Source organism: Xenopus tropicalis, chromosome 7 (assembly GCF_000004195.4).
Source record: "Xenopus tropicalis strain Nigerian chromosome 7, UCB_Xtro_10.0, whole genome shotgun sequence".
NCBI classification, from domain to species: domain Eukaryota; kingdom Metazoa; phylum Chordata; class Amphibia; order Anura; family Pipidae; genus Xenopus; species Xenopus tropicalis.
This window is the reverse complement of record NC_030683.2, coordinates 118,872,037-118,890,774: the sequence shown is the minus strand read 5'-3', so window position 1 is coordinate 118,890,774 and position 18,738 is coordinate 118,872,037. Positions and strand designations below refer to the sequence as shown.

Sequence of the window (18,738 nt, the reverse complement as noted above, 5' to 3'; positions counted from 1 at the left end):
CAGGTTGATATATTTTATATTCCTTTCTAGACCCACAGAGCAGCAACCCTGCCTTCAGTGCATTCCTTCATGCATATATATATATATATATATATATATATATATATTTATATATTGGGCTCTTTGTGGCTTCAAACAGTGCCATATGCTGAAAAGAGTAGGAGCTCGCTCAAAGACTTTCATTTATTTTCACACCATTATTTTTTGTACTGGAACCTGCCGCATTTATCACTAAAAATTTATTTTTTTACAGCCATGATCCAGCAGAGTGCGCCAGTTACCAGGCTGTGCCCTAATCTGCTGTAGGCGCTAGTGTGTAAATCAGGCTGCCCGCCAAGCACAGCGCACAAATTATTCCGACCAAAGGAAAATATTCCTGTATATGTGTGCAAAGCTGCAGTCGTAACCTGTATTTCTTCTTTGGTTGTTTAGGGCTGGACCATTTATCAATGGCACATCTCCCAGCATGCCTTGTGAATTCTCAGTTGTGCGGGGATCATGGGAGTTGTAGTTTAGGATGGCTCCTGGCTTTGCTCCTCCTTTTGCTAAAAATTCTAATATGTAATGCTGCACACCTGCAAAATCGATTCAATATGGTGGGTGCTCACTGCAGGGGTCCCCTGTGAGATCCCCCCCCCAAAAAACCAAAACATAAGAGAGGAGCAGGACACATCCAAATGATATAAAAATTACAAACTTTATTTTACATATCAAAAAACCCAACGCGTTTTGACCCCCATTCAAAAAGAAGGGGGGGGGGTCTTCGTCAGGGGCACATATAAAAAAAGCAGGCCTGCTTTGTAATTTTTATATCATTTGGATGTGCCCTGCTCCTCTCTTATGCCTCCTTTTGCTAAGGCTAGTGGCATACATTTTAACCCCTAACCTCCCATATCTGGGTTTTATCCTGCAGGAGAAACTGCCATCCAGTATCACAGTAGGACACTTGGCAACCATAGCAGTTGGGCACTCTATGGACAATTGCCAATGGCACACAGGGCCAAAATGCCCACAATCGCCCTCAGTGGCAATCGGCTGAAATCTCTTGTTACTGTGCTTGCCAGGCGATTGGAGAGAAATGAAAGGCGACTTCGGACGTGTTTGGGATACTAAGGACCGTGACGCGCCAAACACCTGAAGTGGCCCTGTGTGCCATTGGCCTGTAGCTGAGCAACCGCATTTCATCCTTCTGCTAGACAAAAGATGGATTTCGCCTAATAATTAACAGAGATAATTAGCCTTGAGCGGCGAGCAGATCTCAGATCCCCTTAACGTGCCATGCCAATCTCATAAACATGCCACAAATAGAGTTATCCCCCAGATTAGAGCCGAGCGATCCTGTATTGTGCCGCCTACAGAAGGGAACAGGAGACCGCTGGGCTGCCCTAGGCAAACTTTTCAGGCAGCTGCTACTTGTAATTCCCCACGCTGAGCAAATGAGAATCATGGGTCCCCAGTGAGAGGGGCTAGATGTCTGCCCTGGCACAATACAGCGGCTTCCCGGCCCTCCAGCTGCTCTGGGCTACCGCTCCCTGCACATCCCACAGGCTGGAGGCTATTAGAGAATAGTGGCAATGGGGTTTTCACAACAACTGGAGGCCTGGAGCTTGGCAGCTATAAATCAGCGATGGTTAGTAAGTGGCACTTTAGCTATGCTCAACATAAAGCTGAGATGTCTCTGTATGGGGCCTATTAAAGCAACAGTAGGCTCTATTTGTATGCACGATCCGGCTTCCATTTAGCTTCTGACAGACAAGGAACAACAAGAACAAATGCACATTTTTGGCATATGAAGGCTGGGGTAATTTGCTCACTGCTTGAGGTTTTGGCCTATTCTTCCAGGCAGGTTTACCCCAAGTTATTCAGATGATGTTCATGTAACTTTATTTCCCATTAGGGACACAGATCCTCAATTGGATATAGGGTTGCCACCCACCCGGTATTTGACTGGCCTAGTCGGCAAATTGCCAGCTAGGGCTGGTGCTAGTGGCAACCCTACATATAATCCCTCCCTTACTCTCTCTGGCAGATCACTCCCCTTTTATATAGAGGCCAGCTTTTGCCCAGACCATTCTATGCCCCACCCATTTCCTTGCCCTATCCACCAATTCCCCTTCCTAGCCCACCCATTTCTCCACCCCCAAGTGATGTCACTGCCCCCAAATTAAAGGCTGGTAATAAAAGAAAAGATGGCAGCCCTAGTTGGATTAAGATAAGGTCTTTGACATTCAAGGCCAAAGTAACATTGGAATGGGTCAAGAACCCAAAGTTGAATGCCCTGCAGTACCCTATGGAGCATAGCATAGCCATGTTTCTCTAGCTGTATTGCTGCCCACTGTGGGGGCCTAGAGCAAAAGCTGTTGGGGCCCACCAAGGCCAGTCAGTCTAGCCTTCCTAGCCTGAACTTTGGCTAAATGATTGATAAAGCTCAACTGAATATTCAACATTTTGTTTTGGGACCCCTTAGCTCATAAAAGTTGACAGATATATGAAATCCTCATTTCATATATCTGTCACCTTCTATGAGCTAAGGGGTCCCAAAACAAAATGTTAAATATTCAGGAGAACCTGAACTGGGAGAGTATGAAAAGCTTAATCCTAAAGCAATAGGGACAGCAGACCCAGTGGTTGCTGTGGGCTCAAGAGTATAGAAGGTCCGAGCTTATTTCACAATATCTCTTCAAATTGCCTTCCTGGGGCATAGAGAAAATGACCTAAGCAGTGTAGCCAATGGAACAACTATACGGCACTATCTGGGGGTAGATAATGGTACGAGTGGCAGATTTTGTCTGCTGATGGCAGAGAATGGCTGTCTGGGTAAGATTCTTGTACCCTGAGTCCTACCACTTTACTCTAAGCATAAGCCATTGTAGTAAGTGTCACATTATGGGAACGATGGAGCTTCTGAACTACCTACAGATGGAGCAGTTTGTTCATGCAGCAGAAGTTCTGGTTGGTTGGCACATCATTTACATCATTATTTTACACTGACTCATCTCCATACTGACCCACCTTAGAATTTATGACAGCTCAGCCTATTTAACACGCAAGACTTTTCTCTAGCCACATACTAGATATTTATTTCTAGCCCATATCATGCTGACAAATTGTAGTGCTTACTAACTACTACAACCTTAACCCACAGCTATTACTTATCTACAACTCCCAGCTCCTTTGGTTGCACTTTACCAGCATCTCAAGGCCAACTGGTTGGGCAAACTTCTTCTCATTCCACCATCTTACCCTTATGGACCTGCTACACATTTTGGGACAGTCAGCTCTACTTTGCTAAATACAGTTCTGCCAATAGCATTGAAACTTCTTCCGTGATATGGGCCAATCTGATATAAGACATGTTTGAAGGCCAAATTATAATAAAATGGCGATGCCATAAAAAGAAGTCTGCGGAGCCTATGAGTAGGTTAAGGGCCATAAAAAAAGCCCAGAAGAAACAGAAGAATGTAATTTAACCTGCTCCAAGTCGCGGCTCGTATGGCTCGTATGGCCAGTTTTACAAATAGTACAACCCCCTGCACCCACCACCAAGGGTTGCCACCTGTCCGGTTTTTGGAAGGGCTGTCTGGGTGAAAACTACCTGCCATTTTCCAATTAGGAAATCTGGACATGGCTTTAAAGTGATTGGTGTTGCAATCAACCAATTGGCAACTGCCATGTCATAGTCCTGTCCCCTGACATAATAGCCCCACCCGCAAAATGTAACCCACCCCCTGACATCATAGATCCTGCCCCCAACATCATAGATCCTGCCCCCAACGTTATAGATCCTGCCCCCAGCATCATACTGTAGATCCTGCACCCAACGTCATAGATCTTTCCCCCAACGTCATAGATCTTGCCCCAAACGTCATAGATCCTGCCCCCAGCATCATATTGTAGATCCTGCACCCAACGTCATAGATCTTTCCCCCAACGTCATAGATCCTGCCCCCAACATCATAGATCCTGCCCCCAACATCATAGATCCTGCCCCCAACGTCATAGATCCTGCCCCCAACGTCATAGATCCTGCCCCCAACGTCATAGATCCTGCCCCCAACATCATAGATCCTGCCCCCAACATCATAGATCTTGCCCCCAATGTCATAGATTTTGCCCCCAATGTCATAGATCTTGCCCCCAACGTCATAGATCCTGCACCCAATGTCATAGATCCTGCCCCCAACGTCATAGATCCTGCCCCCAACATCATAGATCCTGCCCCAAACGTCATAGATCCTGCCCCCAACATCATAGATTCTGCCCCCAACATCATAGATCCTGCCCCCAACGTCATAGATCCTGCCCCCAACGTCATAGATCCTGCCCCCAACGTCATAGATCCTGCCCCCAACATCATAGATCCTGCCCCCAACATCATAGATCCTGCCCCCAACGTCATAGATCTTGCCCCCAATGTCATAGATCTTGCCCCCAACGTCATAGATCCTGCCCCCAACGTCATAGATCCTGCCCCCAACGTCATAGATCCTGCCCCCAACGTCATAGATCCTGCCCCAACGTCATAGATCCTGCCCGCAACGTCATAGATCCTGCCCCCAATGTCATAGATCTTGCCCCCAACGTCATAGATCCTGCCCCCAACGTCATAGATCCTGAAAGTGGCACCTACTTATATAAGAATTTGTGAGACGAGTGGGAGTTTTTTGGGGCAATTTATTTGCCTCTGTCAGACAGTGAATTAAGACGACACCACGCCTCTCACTGAGACAAACGGGGCATTAACTCTGGGGGACTATTTGCCATAACCATATGAGTAAGAGCCACGTTTACGTGGATTGCACTGATTTCAATCATTTCCCTACATTATAATGACATAAAAACTTTCTCCCGACTTGTACTAACAACAGCAATAAAATAATTATGGCGCTCGGTGAAATATTTATTGCTGTGCGTTTTATTTTTTATTTTTTTTTCTGCCCGAAACCCAGTTTGAAAGCTCCGATGCAGATCAAAAACGTTCCTGTAATGAATAATTTATTAAAGGAGGCCGCGGGCAGATTTAGCCCATCTGTATGCGTCTATTGTCCCCCCCCCCCGCACCCTTCTTTTTCCTCAATTACAATTGGCATCTAAATTTTTGCCCCCGGTTCTCCAGAACCGTTGAGTTCACAAGCAGGAGAAAGAGACAGGAGAGGGTTTAAATGCAAACACAGAGGGAAATGCATTTACCCTTTATTTGCTGTAAATAATGTTGAGATATGTTGGGTTTTTTTTATGGGTTACCATCTTTAAAGAACAAAATGACAGGGGGCAGGGTCTGGGGCGTGGCCAGTCTGATTAGGAATTAAAAAGGGCCAATACTGGATTGGATTGGGGTTTAAACTGGGCAGGCTATGGTATAACTGGGTGGAGCTCATATAACAGTTTATTGCACAGTTAGTTGCTATTAATTTCTTTCTCCTCCTCCCATAACCCAAGGTGACCAAGTGCAAAAGTAATTTATTTTTTAATCGTTTAATTCTAGTGTCGTACCTGTGCAACAAACCTGTAGGCTTTCAGTCAGAGCCCCCATCAGAAATCAGGTTCTACTTAGTTGGCAGGGCCTACTACTCAAAGGGCCCATAGAGTAATAAGCCGGGACCCAGAAGGGAAGAACCTGCTAAGTAAGTGGAATAGACTCCTGATATCTTCTGACCAGGTTTATAAAAACTTTTCAGGTGATTGTGTCCATGCAAGGGCTGGTAGCCGGATGGCTCATATTAGAATAGGCAAATTAGTAGCCACCAGCTGGCTGTGTGTGGGCACATTTACTGTGATGATGCCAGGAGGAACGAGGGGAGGTTTGGGGGGGTTTCGTGGATAACAGACTGTCTAATTCCAGGCAGTGTCATTCTGTGGCTACAAAGCAAATAAAGTGCTGTCTTGTATAAAAAAGGGCATTGACTCAAGGGATGAAACATAATTTTACCTCTTTATAGGTCCCTGGTAAGGCCTCACCGTGAGTATGGGGGGCAGTTTTGGGCTCCTTTGGGCGCTTGCGAGGGGACATGATTACTCTGTACAAGTACATTAGAGGGGATTATAGGGAGATGGGGGGGAGTTCTTTTTTCCCATAAAAACAATCAACGCACCAGAGGCCCCCCCTTTAGATTAGAGGAACGGAGCTTCCATTTGAAGCAGCGTAGGGGGTTCCTCACGGTGAGGGCAGTGAGGGGGTTGGGGAATGCCCTGCCGGGGGATGTTAGGTAGGGGGTTCCTCATGGTGAGGCAGTGAGGTTTGGGAATGCCCTGCCGGGGGATGTTGGGTAGGGGGTTCCTCACGGTGAGGGCAGTGAGGTTGGGGAATGCCCTGCCGGGGGATGTTGGGTAGGGGGTTCCTCACGGTGAGGGCAGTGAGGGGGTTGGGGAATGCCCTGCCGGGGGATGTTAGGTAGGGGGTTCCTCATGGTGAGGCAGTGAGGTTTGGGAATGCCCTGCCGGGGGATGTTGGGTAGGGGGTTCCTCACGGTGAGGGCAGTGAGGTTGGGGAATGCCCTGCCGGGGGATGTTGGGTAGGGGGTTCCTCACTGAGGGCAGTGAGGTTGGGGAATGCCCTGCCGGGGGATGTGAGGTAGGGGGTTCCTCACGGTGAGGGCAGTGAGGTTGGGGAATGCCCTGCCGGGGGATGTTGGGTAGGGGGTTCCTCACTGAGGGCAGTGAGGTTGGGGAATGCCCTGCCGGGGGATGTGAGGTAGGGGGTTCCTCACGGTGAGGGCAGTGAGGTTGGGGAATGCCCTGCCGGGGGATGTTGGGTAGGGGTTCCTCATGGTGAGGCAGTGAGGTTTGGGAATGCCCTGCCGGGGGATGTTGGGTAGGGGGTTCCTCACGGTGAGGGCAGTGAGGTTGGGGAATGCCCTGCCGGGGGATGTTGGGTAGGGGGTTCCTCACTGAGGGCAGTGAGGTTGGGGAATGCCCTGCCGGGGGATGTGAGGTAGGGGGTTCCTCACGGTGAGGGCAGTGAGGTTGGGGAATGCCCTGCCGGGGGATGTTGGGTAGGGGGTTCCTCACTGAGGGCAGTGAGGTTGGGGAATGCCCTGCCGGGGGATGTGAGGTAGGGGGTTCCTCACGGTGAGGGCAGTGACGTTGGGGAATGCCCTGCCGGGGGATGTTAGGTAGGGGGTTCCTCACTGAGGGCAGTGAGGTTGGGGAATGCCCTGCCGGGGGATGTGAGGTAGGGGGTTCCTCACGGTGAGGGCAGTGGGGTTGGGGAATGCCCTGCCGGGGGATGTTGGGTAGGGGGTTCCTCACTGAGGGCAGTGAGGTTGGGGAATGCCCTGCCGGGGGATGTGAGGTAGGGGGTTCCTCACGGTGAGGGCAGTGGGGTTGGGGAATGCCCTGCCGGGGGATGTTGGGTAGGGGGTTCCTCACTGAGGGCAGTGAGGTTGGGGAATGCCCTGCCGGGGGATGTTGGGTAGGGGGTTCCTCACGGTGAGGGCAGTGACGTTGGGGAATGCCCTGCTGGGGGATGCTGGGTAGGGGGTTCCTCACGGTGAGGGCAGTGAGGGGGTTGGGGAATGCCCTGCCGGGGGATGTTGGGTAGGGGGTTCCTCACGGTGAGGGCAGTGAGGGGGTTGGGGAATGCCCTGCCGGGGGATGTTGGGTAGGGGGTTCCTCATGGTGAGGGCAGTGAGGGGGTTGGGGAATGCCCTGCCGGGGGATGTTGGGTAGGGGGTTCCTCACGGTGAGGGCAGTGAGGGGGTTGGGGAATGCCCTGCCGGGGGATGTTGGGTAGGGGGTTCCTCACTGAGGGCAGTGAGGTTGGGGAATGCCCTGCCGGGGGATGTTGGGTAGGGGGTTCCTCACGGTGAGGGCAGTGAGGTTTGGGAATGCCCTGCCGGGGGATGTTGGGTAGGGGGTTCCTCACGGTGAGGGCAGTGAGGGGGTTGGGGAATGCCCTGCCGGGGGATGTTGGGTAGGGGGTTCCTCATGGTGAGGGCAGTGAGGTTGGGGAATGCCCTGCCGGGGGATGTTGGGTAGGGGGTTCCTCATGGTGAGGGCAGTGACGTTGGGGAATGCCCTGCCGGGGGATGCTGGGTAGGGGGTTCCTCACCTTGAGGGCAGTAAGGGGGTTGGGGAATGCCCTGCTGGGGGATGCTGGGTAGGGGGTTCCTCACGGTGAGGGCAGTGAGGGGGTTGGGGAATGCCCTGGCGGGGGGATGTTGGGTAGGGGGTTCCTCACGGTGAGGGCAGTGAGGGGGTTGGGGAATGCCCTGCCGGGGGATGTTGGGTAGGGGGATCCTCACGGTGAGGGCAGTGAGGGGGTTGGGGAATGCCCTGCCGGGGGATGTTGGGTAGGGGGTTCCTCACGGTGAGGGCAGTGAGGTTGGGGAATGCCCTGCCGGGGGATGTTGGGTAGGGGGTTCCTCACTGAGGGCAGTGAGGTTGGGGAATGCCCTGACGGGGGATGTTGGGTAGGGGGTTCCTCACGGTGAGGGCAGTGAGGTTTGGGAATGCCCTGCCGGGGGATGTTGGGTAGGGGGGTTCCTCACGGTGAGGGCAGTGAGGTTGGGGAATGCCCTGCCGGGGGATGTTGGGTAGGGGGTTCCTCACGGCGAGGGCAGTTAGGGGGTTGGGGAATGCCCTGCCGGGGGATGTTGGGTAGGGGGTTCCTCACGGTGAGGGCAGTGAGGTTGGGGAATGCCCTGCCGGGGGATGTTGGGTAGGGGGTTCCTCACGGTGAGGGCAGTGAGGTTGGGGAATGCCCTGCCGAGGGATGTTGGGTAGGGGGTTCCTCACGGTGAGGGCAGTGAGGGGGTTGGGGAATGCCCTGCTGGGGGATGCTGGGTAGGGGGTTCCTCACGGTGAGGGCAGTGAGGGGGTTGGGGAATGCCCTGCCGGGGGATGTTGGGTAGGGGGTTCCTCACGGTGAGGGCAGTGAGGGGGTTGGGGAATGCCCTGCCGGGGGATGTTGGGTAGGGGGATCCTCACGGTGAGGGCAGTGAGGGGGTTGGGGAATGCCCTGCCGGGGGATGTTGGGTAGGGGGTTCCTCACGGTGAGGGCAGTGAGGTTGGGGAATGCCCTGCCGGGGGATGTTGGGTAGGGGGTTCCTCACTGAGGGCAGTGAGGTTGGGGAATGCCCTGCCGGGGGATGTTGGGTAGGGGGTTCCTCACGGTGAGGGCAGTGAGGTTTGGGAATGCCCTGCCGGGGGATGTTGGGTAGGGGGGTTCCTCACGGTGAGGGCAGTGAGGTTGGGGAATGCCCTGCCGGGGGATGTTGGGTAGGGGGTTCCTCACGGCGAGGGCAGTTAGGGGGTTGGGGAATGCCCTGCCGGGGGATGTTGGGTAGGGGGTTCCTCACGGTGAGGGCAGTGAGGTTGGGGAATGCCCTGCCGGGGGATGTTGGGTAGGGGGTTCCTCACGGTGAGGGCAGTGAGGTTGGGGAATGCCCTGCCGAGGGATGTTGGGTAGGGGGTTCCTCACGGTGAGGGCAGTGAGGTTGGGGAATGCCCTGCCGGGGGATGCTGGGTAGGGGGTTCCTCACGGTGAGGGCAGTTAGGGGGTTGGGGAATGCCCTGCCGGGGGATGTTGGGTAGGGGGTTCCTCACGGTGAGGGCAGTGAGGTTGGGGAATGCCCTGCCGGGGGATGTTGGGTAGGGGGTTCCTCACGGTGAGGGCAGTGAGGTTGGGGAATGCCCTGCCGGGGGATGTTGGGTAGGGGGTTCCTCACGGTGAGGGCAGTGAGGTTGGGGAATGCCCTGCCGGGGGATGCTGGGTAGGGGGTTCCTCACGGTGAGGGCAGTGAGGGGGTTGGGGAATGCCCTGCCGGGGGATGCTGGGTAGGGGGTTCCTCACGGTGAGGGCAGTGAGGGGGTTGGGGAATGCCCTGCCGGGGGATGTTGGGTAGGGGGTTCCTCACGGTGAGGGCAGTGAGGGGGTTGGGGAATGCCCTGCCGGAGGGTGTTGGGTAGGGGGTTCCTCACGGTGAGGGCAGTGAGGGGGTTGGGGAATGCCCTGCCGGGGGATGTTGGGTAGGGGGTTCCTCACGGTGAGGGCAGTGAGGTTGGGGAATGCCCTGCCGGGGGATGTTGGGTAGGGGGTTCCTCATGGTGAGGGCAGTGAGGGGGTTGGGGAATGCCCTGCCGGGGGATGTTGGGTAGGGGGTTCCTCACGGTGAGGGCAGTGAGGGGGTTGGGGAATGCCCTGCCGGGGGATGTTGGGTAGGGGGTTCCTCACGGTGAGGGCAGTGAGGGTGTTGGGGAATGCCCTGCCGGGGGATGTTGGGTAGGGGGATCCTCACGGTGAGGGCAGTGAGGGGGTTGGGGAATGCCCTGCCGGGGGATGTTGGGTAGGGGGTTCCTCACGGTGAGGGCAGTGAGGGGGTTGGGGAATGCCCTGCCGGGGGATGCTGGGTAGGGGGTTCCTCACGTTGAGGGCAGTGAGGGGGTTGGGGAATGCCCTGCCGGGGGATGTTGGGTAGGGGGTTCCTCACGGTGAGGGCAGTGAGGTTGGGGAATGCCCTGCCGGGGGATGTTGGGTAGGGGGTTCCTCACGGTGAGGGCAGTGAGGGGGTTGGGGAATGCCCTGCCGGGGGATGTTGGGTAGGGGGTTCCTCACGGTGAGGGCAGTGAGGGTGTTGGGGAATGCCCTGCCGGGGGATGTTGGGTAGGGGGATCCTCACGGTGAGGGCAGTGAGGGGGTTGGGGAATGCCCTGCCGGGGGATGCTGGGTAGGGGGTTCCTCACGGTGAGGGCAGTGAGGGGGTTGGGGAATGCCCTGCCGGGGGATGTTGGGTAGGGGGTTCCTCACGGTGAGGGCAGTGAGGTTGGGGAATGCCCTTCCTAGTGATGGGGTAATGGCAGATTCTGTTAATGCCTATAAGAGGGGCCTGGATGGGTTCTTGAACAATCAGAATATCCAAGGCTATTGTGATACTAATATCTACAGTTAGTATTAATGTTTGTATAGATGCTTTATGTATGTGAGTGGATAGATATATATATATACACACAAAGGATGGCACACCACTACATATCATACCTCGGGTGCATGGTAAAGGGTTCCAATAAATGACCAGCAGAGAAAGGTCTCGAGGTGCACTGAAATGTAATGTAACTATGTATTAGGGCTAAAACAAAACCACAGACCATTTGATGCTTGTAATAAAAATAAATATATATTTTTATTTAAATCAAATGAATAAGCATTTTAGTGCAAGCGCCATTTATTTGCCCCCTATTGAACACAGGTGTAAACTTTAAAGCTGTGGAGTTTATATAAAAGCTGAGGTTCAGCACTGGTATAAATTCTAATGGACTGGCCTATGGATCCAGATGGTCAGTAGAGAAAGGCCCAAAAATGTGTAAGACTGTTATTGCTATTGTATCTATATAGAAATAATAAACATGCTATACACCAATAAATATATATGTACATGCTTTACATAATGTGCTACAGTACACATGTCTAGAACTGTATTATAGGGATGTGCAACCTGCATCCCTATTGCACTGCAACTCCCCGCATTCCATAATAGCTAGAGAGCTACTAATAGGGTGTCCCAGCTGATCTGAAACACTTGGCTCTCTTGGTTTTATCTACCATGTTGTTGCACCATTAGAAGTCACTGAGGGGTTCTGTGACTCTGAGTATCACTCATGTATTATAAGGGATAATGTACCCCCTACTGTAAATGATAAGGATATTAGCAGTCACTGAGGGGTTCTGTGCCCATATAAAGGTCATGTGTTATATTGATTACTGAACAGGAATATAAATACAAATGGGATGTAAGAAAATACTATTTAGGGTAACTAATGCTACAAAATATAGAACAGAAAAATTTTTTATAGACAGGAAATAATTTAGTGAAAGCAGAGAAAAGGGCTCCGGGACAGTCAGTTATGCCGCCATACAAGTTTTTCCTCCATGAAAGGGAATGCAGTAACACAGGAGGATGAAGTTCACTGCTAAACATGACAAAGCTGCCAATGTAGGTCAGTTCTGTAGGTGTAAGAGGAGAGCCTTAGTACTGGGTGGGGGCACAGGAAAACCCAGCTATGTTCAAGGTACTTAATGGGATTATAAACCCAAATACAACTGTGCCTAATGAAAGAAGGGAACTTCTAATCAACATTCCATTATACATTCATTTCCAATTTGGTATTTTATCAGCTATATGGTTGCTAGGGTTCAAATTATCATAGCAACCAGGCTGTGGCTTAAATGAGAAACTGGAATATGAATAGGATTGGGTCTGAATAGAAAGAATAGTTGGTCTTCATATAGTTGGTCTTCATTTTTTATAATTTGTAGTTGCTTTATATTCAGCAACTCTCCAATATGGTACTTTAGCAGCTATATGGGTTGCTAGGGTTCCAATTATCATAGCAACCAGGCAGTGGTTTAAATGGGAAACTGGAATATGAATAGGATTGGGTCTGAATAGAAAGAATAGTTGGTCTTCATTTTTTATAATTTGTAGTTGCTTTATATTCAGCAACTCTCCAATATGGTACTTTAGCAGCTATATGGGTTGCTAGGGCTCCAGTTATCATAGCAACCAGGCAGTGGTGTCAATGACAAACTGGAATATGAATAGGATTGGGTCTAAATTGAAAGAATTGTAATAAAAATAGCAGTGAAAGTGTAGCTTCAAAGAACAATGGTTTTTTGGTTGCTGGGGTCAGTGACCCCCTTTTGAAAGCTAGAAAGAGGCAGAAGGGTTGAATCGCCCCTTTAATGGGCTGGCTTTTGTTGCATTGTTTCAAAGTTCAGAGCCACCAGGGTAAAGAATAGAAAAGTACAAAAACCCTGATATAGCACTTTCCCTTGCTCAGACATGGCAGTCATACAGTGAACCAGTGGAATGATGGAATGATAGTGTTTCCAGAAGTTATATACATAGACAGGTTGGAAAGCTCATTTAAAAAACAATGAGCTTTGCCTTTATTGGAAGGGTTGTCCCAAATCTGTGCTATTTAGCCATCCTAGCTCTTTAAATAAATTGGCTCCCAACCTTCCTCCAGGCTGTGGGTTGGGTTTTTTAGCTTTTGGCCATCGGGGCTGTGATTAGATGCAGGAGATACTTCTTCTGGGACATCAACGGGGTGCAAATAACTTGCACATAGCCAATTTTTGAAAACTGATTGTATCCATTTCTGTGCAGCAGCATATGGTTGATCGTCGACATGGGGCAGTCAAAGTAGTGAGTACATAGGCGTCGGTGCAAATGTCAGTTTTCCAGATTCTGCCGTTCTCACCATCCTGGGAATGATCCTCCATGGGCACAACTATGACCCCATATAGACTCCTGTTGCCCAGAACCACTCATAAGTGGCTCCATTGGTAACACTGATTGGGGAAGCCCAGTAGGCATCTCACAGTCCCCACTGATTCCCCTTCTGTATAAATAATGATTTAGTTTAGGTAACTGTAGGCCTAGTTAGCATCCACTATACAGAAGACAGTACATAGCAAAGTGAAAAGAAGCATCGGAAGTCTAAAGTCTGTGCTTGGGCTCCCACTGATTTCAGTAGATGTGGGAAATTGTGTGAAGTTGTTACAGTTGTTCCCTGCGCAGCATTGTATCTCCGCGATGTTGGGCACATTCAGCGTCGGGAAGGTGGCAGAGCAATAAGTCACTGTGCTGCAGCCTTTCATCACTGTCCGACGGTTCTGGTCTGGAACAAAGGACACAGGAAAGTGACTCCAAAACAGTTCAGGAACTGGAGACTAGAGCTCCAAAATGCAAGCAAAAAGGTTTATTTAGGGACTATACTAAACTTAAGGCTAAGGACCCACGGGTCTCCCACGATAGATCGCTGCTACCATAGGTGACTAACTGCTCCGAAATACCTTTTCACCGGCAACAATAGGAGTCACTGGTGGAAAGGCCAACGCATTGCTTTGGCTTTACAAAGTCGTGCACAGTTTCTTTCTGCAGGCAACTTCACGTGACTTCAGAAAGCTGAAGTGATACATTTGCCTTTCCACCGGCGAATCCTATTGTTGCCGGTAGGAAGGTATTTCAGATCGGTTAGTTACCCATAGTAGCAGGGATCTATTGTGGGTGACTAACTCACTCCATGGATCCTTAGTTACACAAATGGTTCCTCCTCTTGCAGACCCATTGGTTGTTCTGTGCACCCAGCTTTTAAAAGATGGACACAAAAAATAATTTTAGCACACATTACCCACAATGACTTGCTGTAATTTGGTTAGTAGCCCATAGTGGCAACTAAATCCCACTGTCATTTATTTCTGAAAACTCTTGAACCCTTAGGCTGGAGATACATAGATGACTATTTTATTCATGCATGAACCTTTCTGAGACAGCAAACCCTTGTGGATGTTGATGTTAGGACAAACTTACTGAAACTGGCTTCACCTTCAAGTATCATGGAACTACCTACTGACTGCCTATTTCATATCCAGCTTTGACCCCAAACAAGCAAAGAAATATAGCACCTTAATGTTCCTTAGGATCAAGTGTTCGGCATTTCAACAAAGTAATGGGATAAAAGTTGTCTGTTTTTACCATAAGCCTCCATGCATCTGAGGAGCGTGCCCTTACACGAGATTACTTTTTGGTTTTCCGCAGCACACTCATTGTTCCCAGTGTCCAAGCAAGCCCAGCATGTGATCCCATTGATATTATCCAGTATTGGTACTGCAGAGAGAATAAACATATACATCTAGTGTTATGTAGAAATGCACAATGAACTCAAGTCTATAGCAGGCTTGATTATTGTTATTCTAGCCAATCATACAAAGCCCTGATCACTTTGATGCCCTATCAGACCAGAAATGTACAACCCCCGTCACCGTTCAATGGTTCTCACCCAGTCACCCTGATTTAGTGCATACTCACTAGACTGAAAGGCATTGTTGCACTGGGTCTGACTGTTGCAGCAAGAGTATTGTGTATAGTGCTGGAAGGACCCCGTGTCAAAGGCAAGTAATGAGTTACATGCTTCCCCAGATCCACAGCCTTTGGTGTAAGAGCTTGCAGTCACCAGACCTGAAAGAAAAGTCAAAAATCTTCAAGATGAGCTGTTATTGGTCTTGTTGTGAACAGAGAACCTATCCAAGTGTCAAATATGGTTCTACAGGCTGCCCTCCATGGTCATTTGTCACTATCCCCTAAAAGCATGAGATCCATTACTCAAGATCATCCATAAATAAAAAGCACTTTGTGGATGATCTTCCACTATTTCTTCTGAAGTGCAGATAATTTCTCTTAACTAAACAGCTCTTTGATCAGGGTTTCATGTGTAAATGTTATGATCCCATCCTGGGGACCTACAGGCATCATGATTCAATTGTGGTTTCCTAGCCAGGTAAAAAAAAACATTGATCCCTAACCTATTGCAATACATTTAAACAAGATATGTGATCATCAGCCAACAGTTCTTTGTCCATGATAAACCCATGTAAATGGGATTTTTAGGAGGCTTAAGGAATTAGTTCCCAGAAACCCTTTGGTCTATTTGCATACATATGAGGCGGTCTCCTCAACCTTTTTGACTTATTCGTGAATCCCCACTCCTGGCTCTACCTAAGCTGGTCAGAAAACCCTGAACTACCCTGATGAGCCCCAAGAAGGGCGAAACCGGTCTGTAGTTGGGAATCTAATCAGCTGTTATCCTGACTTTTGCTTCAAAACCCAGTGGGTGAGCTTTAGCCTATAGGATAAACCCATGTAAATGGGATTTTTAGGAGCCTTAAGGAACTTGTTTTCAGAACCCCTTTGGTCTGTTTGTCCATGATAGTGACTGAGAACTCAGCAAGATAGTGATCTACAGTATTCTGCTTTTCAAGTTTGGTCTTCAACCTATGGTACTCTCAGGCAATTCAAAACCTTCACTTCACCCCTAATATCCTACTGTTCTCCTGAGTCTCCAGTTTCCTCTGTACATGGCAATCATCATGATTCACCTTGAGTAGCACCATCTTCTTCTCAACAAGAGACGTGGACCTTTCCACCAACTGTCTCCTTCTTCATTCCATTTATTCATGCCCCTTCTTATGGCACCTCTTATTGCAAATGAAATATACTTACACGACTGACTGGGATTACATTCCCATTGAATTTACTCACCGTTAGTTATCTCCTTAGTAAGTACATCCACACACCAGTTGTTGACTTCATCGCAGAATACGGTGTTGAGGTTTGGAAGGGCACAAGAGAGGTTGTTGCTTTTACATGTGTAACACTGCATCCGGTTGGAGAACTCAGCATTAGCTGGTGAAATGGAAACCAGAAATCAGACTTACTGTTCAAGTTTGGACAGAATATTGAATTAGTTGCAATAGTAGTAAAATAATAAAATAAACTTGGCTGTAGCAAGCAATGCCAGGCAGCAGCTACAGAGCTAACAGAGTTTTGAGCTGTATTAAAAGGGGTATAGATTCACGGGAGGAGGGGGTTATTCTTCCCCTTTACAGAGCGCTGGTAAGGCCCCATCTAGAATATGCTGTTCAGTTTTGGTCTCCAGTGCTCAAACGGGACATTATTGAGTTAGAGAGGGTCCAGAGAAGGGCAACTAAGCTGGTAAAGGGTATGGAAAGTCTCAGTTATGGGGAAAGACTGGCCAAGTTGGGTCTGTTTACACTGGAGAAGAGGCGCTTAAGAGGTGACATGATAACTATGTATAAATATATAAAGGGATCATATAATAACCTCTCTAATGTTTTATTTACCAGTAGGTCCTTCCAACGGGCACGAGGGCACCCACTCCGTTTAGAAGAAGGGAGGTTCCATTTAAACATTCGGAAAGGATTTTTTATTGTGAGAGCTGTGAGGTTGTGCAATTCCCTCCCCGAATCAGTCTGGCTGATACATTATATAACTTTAAGAAGGGGCTGGGTGGGTATTTAGCAAGTGAGGGAATACAGGGTTATGGGAGATAGCTCTTAGTACAAGTAAGGGAATACAGGGGTAGGGGAGATAGCTCTCAGTACAAGTGAGGGAATACAGGGTTATGGGAGATAGCTCTCAGTACAAGTGAGGGAATACAGGGGTATGGGAGATAGCTCTCAGTACAAGTGAGGGAATACAGGGGTAGGGGAGATAGCTCTCAGTACAAGTGAGGGAATACAGGGGTAGGGGAGATAGCTCTCAGTACAAGTGAGGGAATACAGGGGTAGGGGGGATAGCTCTCAGTACAAGTGAGGGAATACAGGGGTAGGGGAGATAGCTCTCAGTACAAGTGAGGGAATACAGGGGTATGGGAGATAGCTCTCAGTACAAGTGAGGGAATACAGGGGTAGGGGAGATAGCTCTCAGTACAAGTGAGGGAATACAGGGGTAGGGGGGATAGCTCTCAGTACAAGTGAGGGAATACAGGGGTAGGGGAGATAGCTCTCAGTACAAGTGAGGGAATACAGGGGTAGGGGGATAGCTCTCAGTACAAGTGAGGGAATACAGGGGTAGGGGAGATAGCTCTCAGTACAAGTGAGGGAATACAGGGGTAGGGGGGATATCTCTCAGTACAAGTGAGGGAAATACAGGGTAGGGGGATAGCTCTCAGTACAAGTGAGGGAATACAGGGGTAGGGGAGATAGCTCTCAGTACAAGTGAGGGAATACAGGGGTAGGGGGGATACAGTACAAGTGAGGGAATACAGGGGTAGGGGAGATAGCTCTCAGTACAAGTGAGGGAATACAGGGTAGCTTCTCAGGGAGGGGATATAGCTCTCAGTACAAGTGAGGGAATACAGGGGTAGGGGGATAGCTCTCAGTACAAGTGAGGGAATACAGGGATATGGGAGATAGCTCTCAGTACAAGTGAGGGAATACAGGGGTAGGGGAGATAGCTCTCAGTACAAGTGAGGGAATACAGGGGTAGGGGAGATAGCTCTCAGTACAAGTGAGGGAATACAGGGGTAGGGGAGATAGCTCTCAGTACAAGTGAGGGAATACAGGGGTAGGGGGGATATCTCTCAGTACAAGTGAGGGAATACAGGGGTAGGGGGATAGCTCTCAGTACAAGTGAGGGAATACAGGGGTAGGGGAGATAGCTCTCAGTACAAGTGAGGGAATACAGGGGTATGGGAGATAGCTCTCAGTACAAGTGAGGGAATACAGGGGTAGGGGGGATATCTCTCAGTACAAGTGAGGGAATACAGGGGTAGGGGGATAGCTCTCAGTACAAGTGAGGGAATACAGGGGTAGGGGAGATAGCTCTCAGTACAAGTGAGGGAATACAGGGGTAGGGGGATATCTCTCAGTACAAGTGAGGGAATACAGGGGTAGGGGAGATAGCTCTCAGTACAAGTGAGGGAATACAGGGGTTAGGGGGGATAGCTCTCAGTACAAGTGAGGGAATACAGGGGTAGGGGGATAGCTCTCAGTACAAGTGAGGGAATACAGGGATATGGGAGATAGCTCTCAGTACAAGTGAGGGAATACAGGGGTAGGGGAGATAGCTCTCAGTACAAGTGAGGGAATACAGGGGTAGGGGAGATAGCTCTCAGTAACAAGTGAGGGAATACAGGGGTAGGGGAGATAGCTCTCAGTACAAGTGAGGGGATACAGGGGTAGGGGAGATAGCTCTCAGTACAAGTGAGGGAATACAGGGGTAGGGGGGATAGCTCTCAGTACAAGTGAGGGAATACAGGGGTAGGGGAGATAGCTCTCAGTACAAGGAGGGATAAGGGGTAGGGGATAGCTCTCAGTACAGTGAGGGAATACAGGGGTATGGGAGATAGCTCTCAGTACAAGTGAGGGAATACAGGGGTAGGGGAGATAGCTCTCAGTACAAGTGAGGGAATACAGGGGTAGGGGGGATAGCTCTC

The 18,738-nt window shown here is 49.8% G+C and overlaps 1 protein-coding gene across 1 annotated transcript in view; it reads right to left on the bottom strand.

The window, feature by feature from the left end:
- Positions 1-12,865: 12,865 nt before the first annotated feature.
- Positions 12,866-18,738, bottom strand: part of LOC101730998 (urokinase plasminogen activator surface receptor-like) — a 38,430-nt gene continuing 32,557 nt past the window's right edge. Inside the window, exons 4-7 of the mRNA XM_031906653.1 lie at positions 16,041-16,184; positions 14,811-14,960; positions 14,478-14,609; positions 12,866-13,620 (exon numbers count right to left, since the gene is read on the bottom strand). Coding sequence (XP_031762513.1) covers positions 13,379-13,620; positions 14,478-14,609; positions 14,811-14,960; positions 16,041-16,184 — 668 coding nt within the window. The 3' untranslated portion in view covers positions 12,866-13,378. The remainder of the gene's footprint in view (positions 13,621-14,477; positions 14,610-14,810; positions 14,961-16,040; positions 16,185-18,738) is intronic.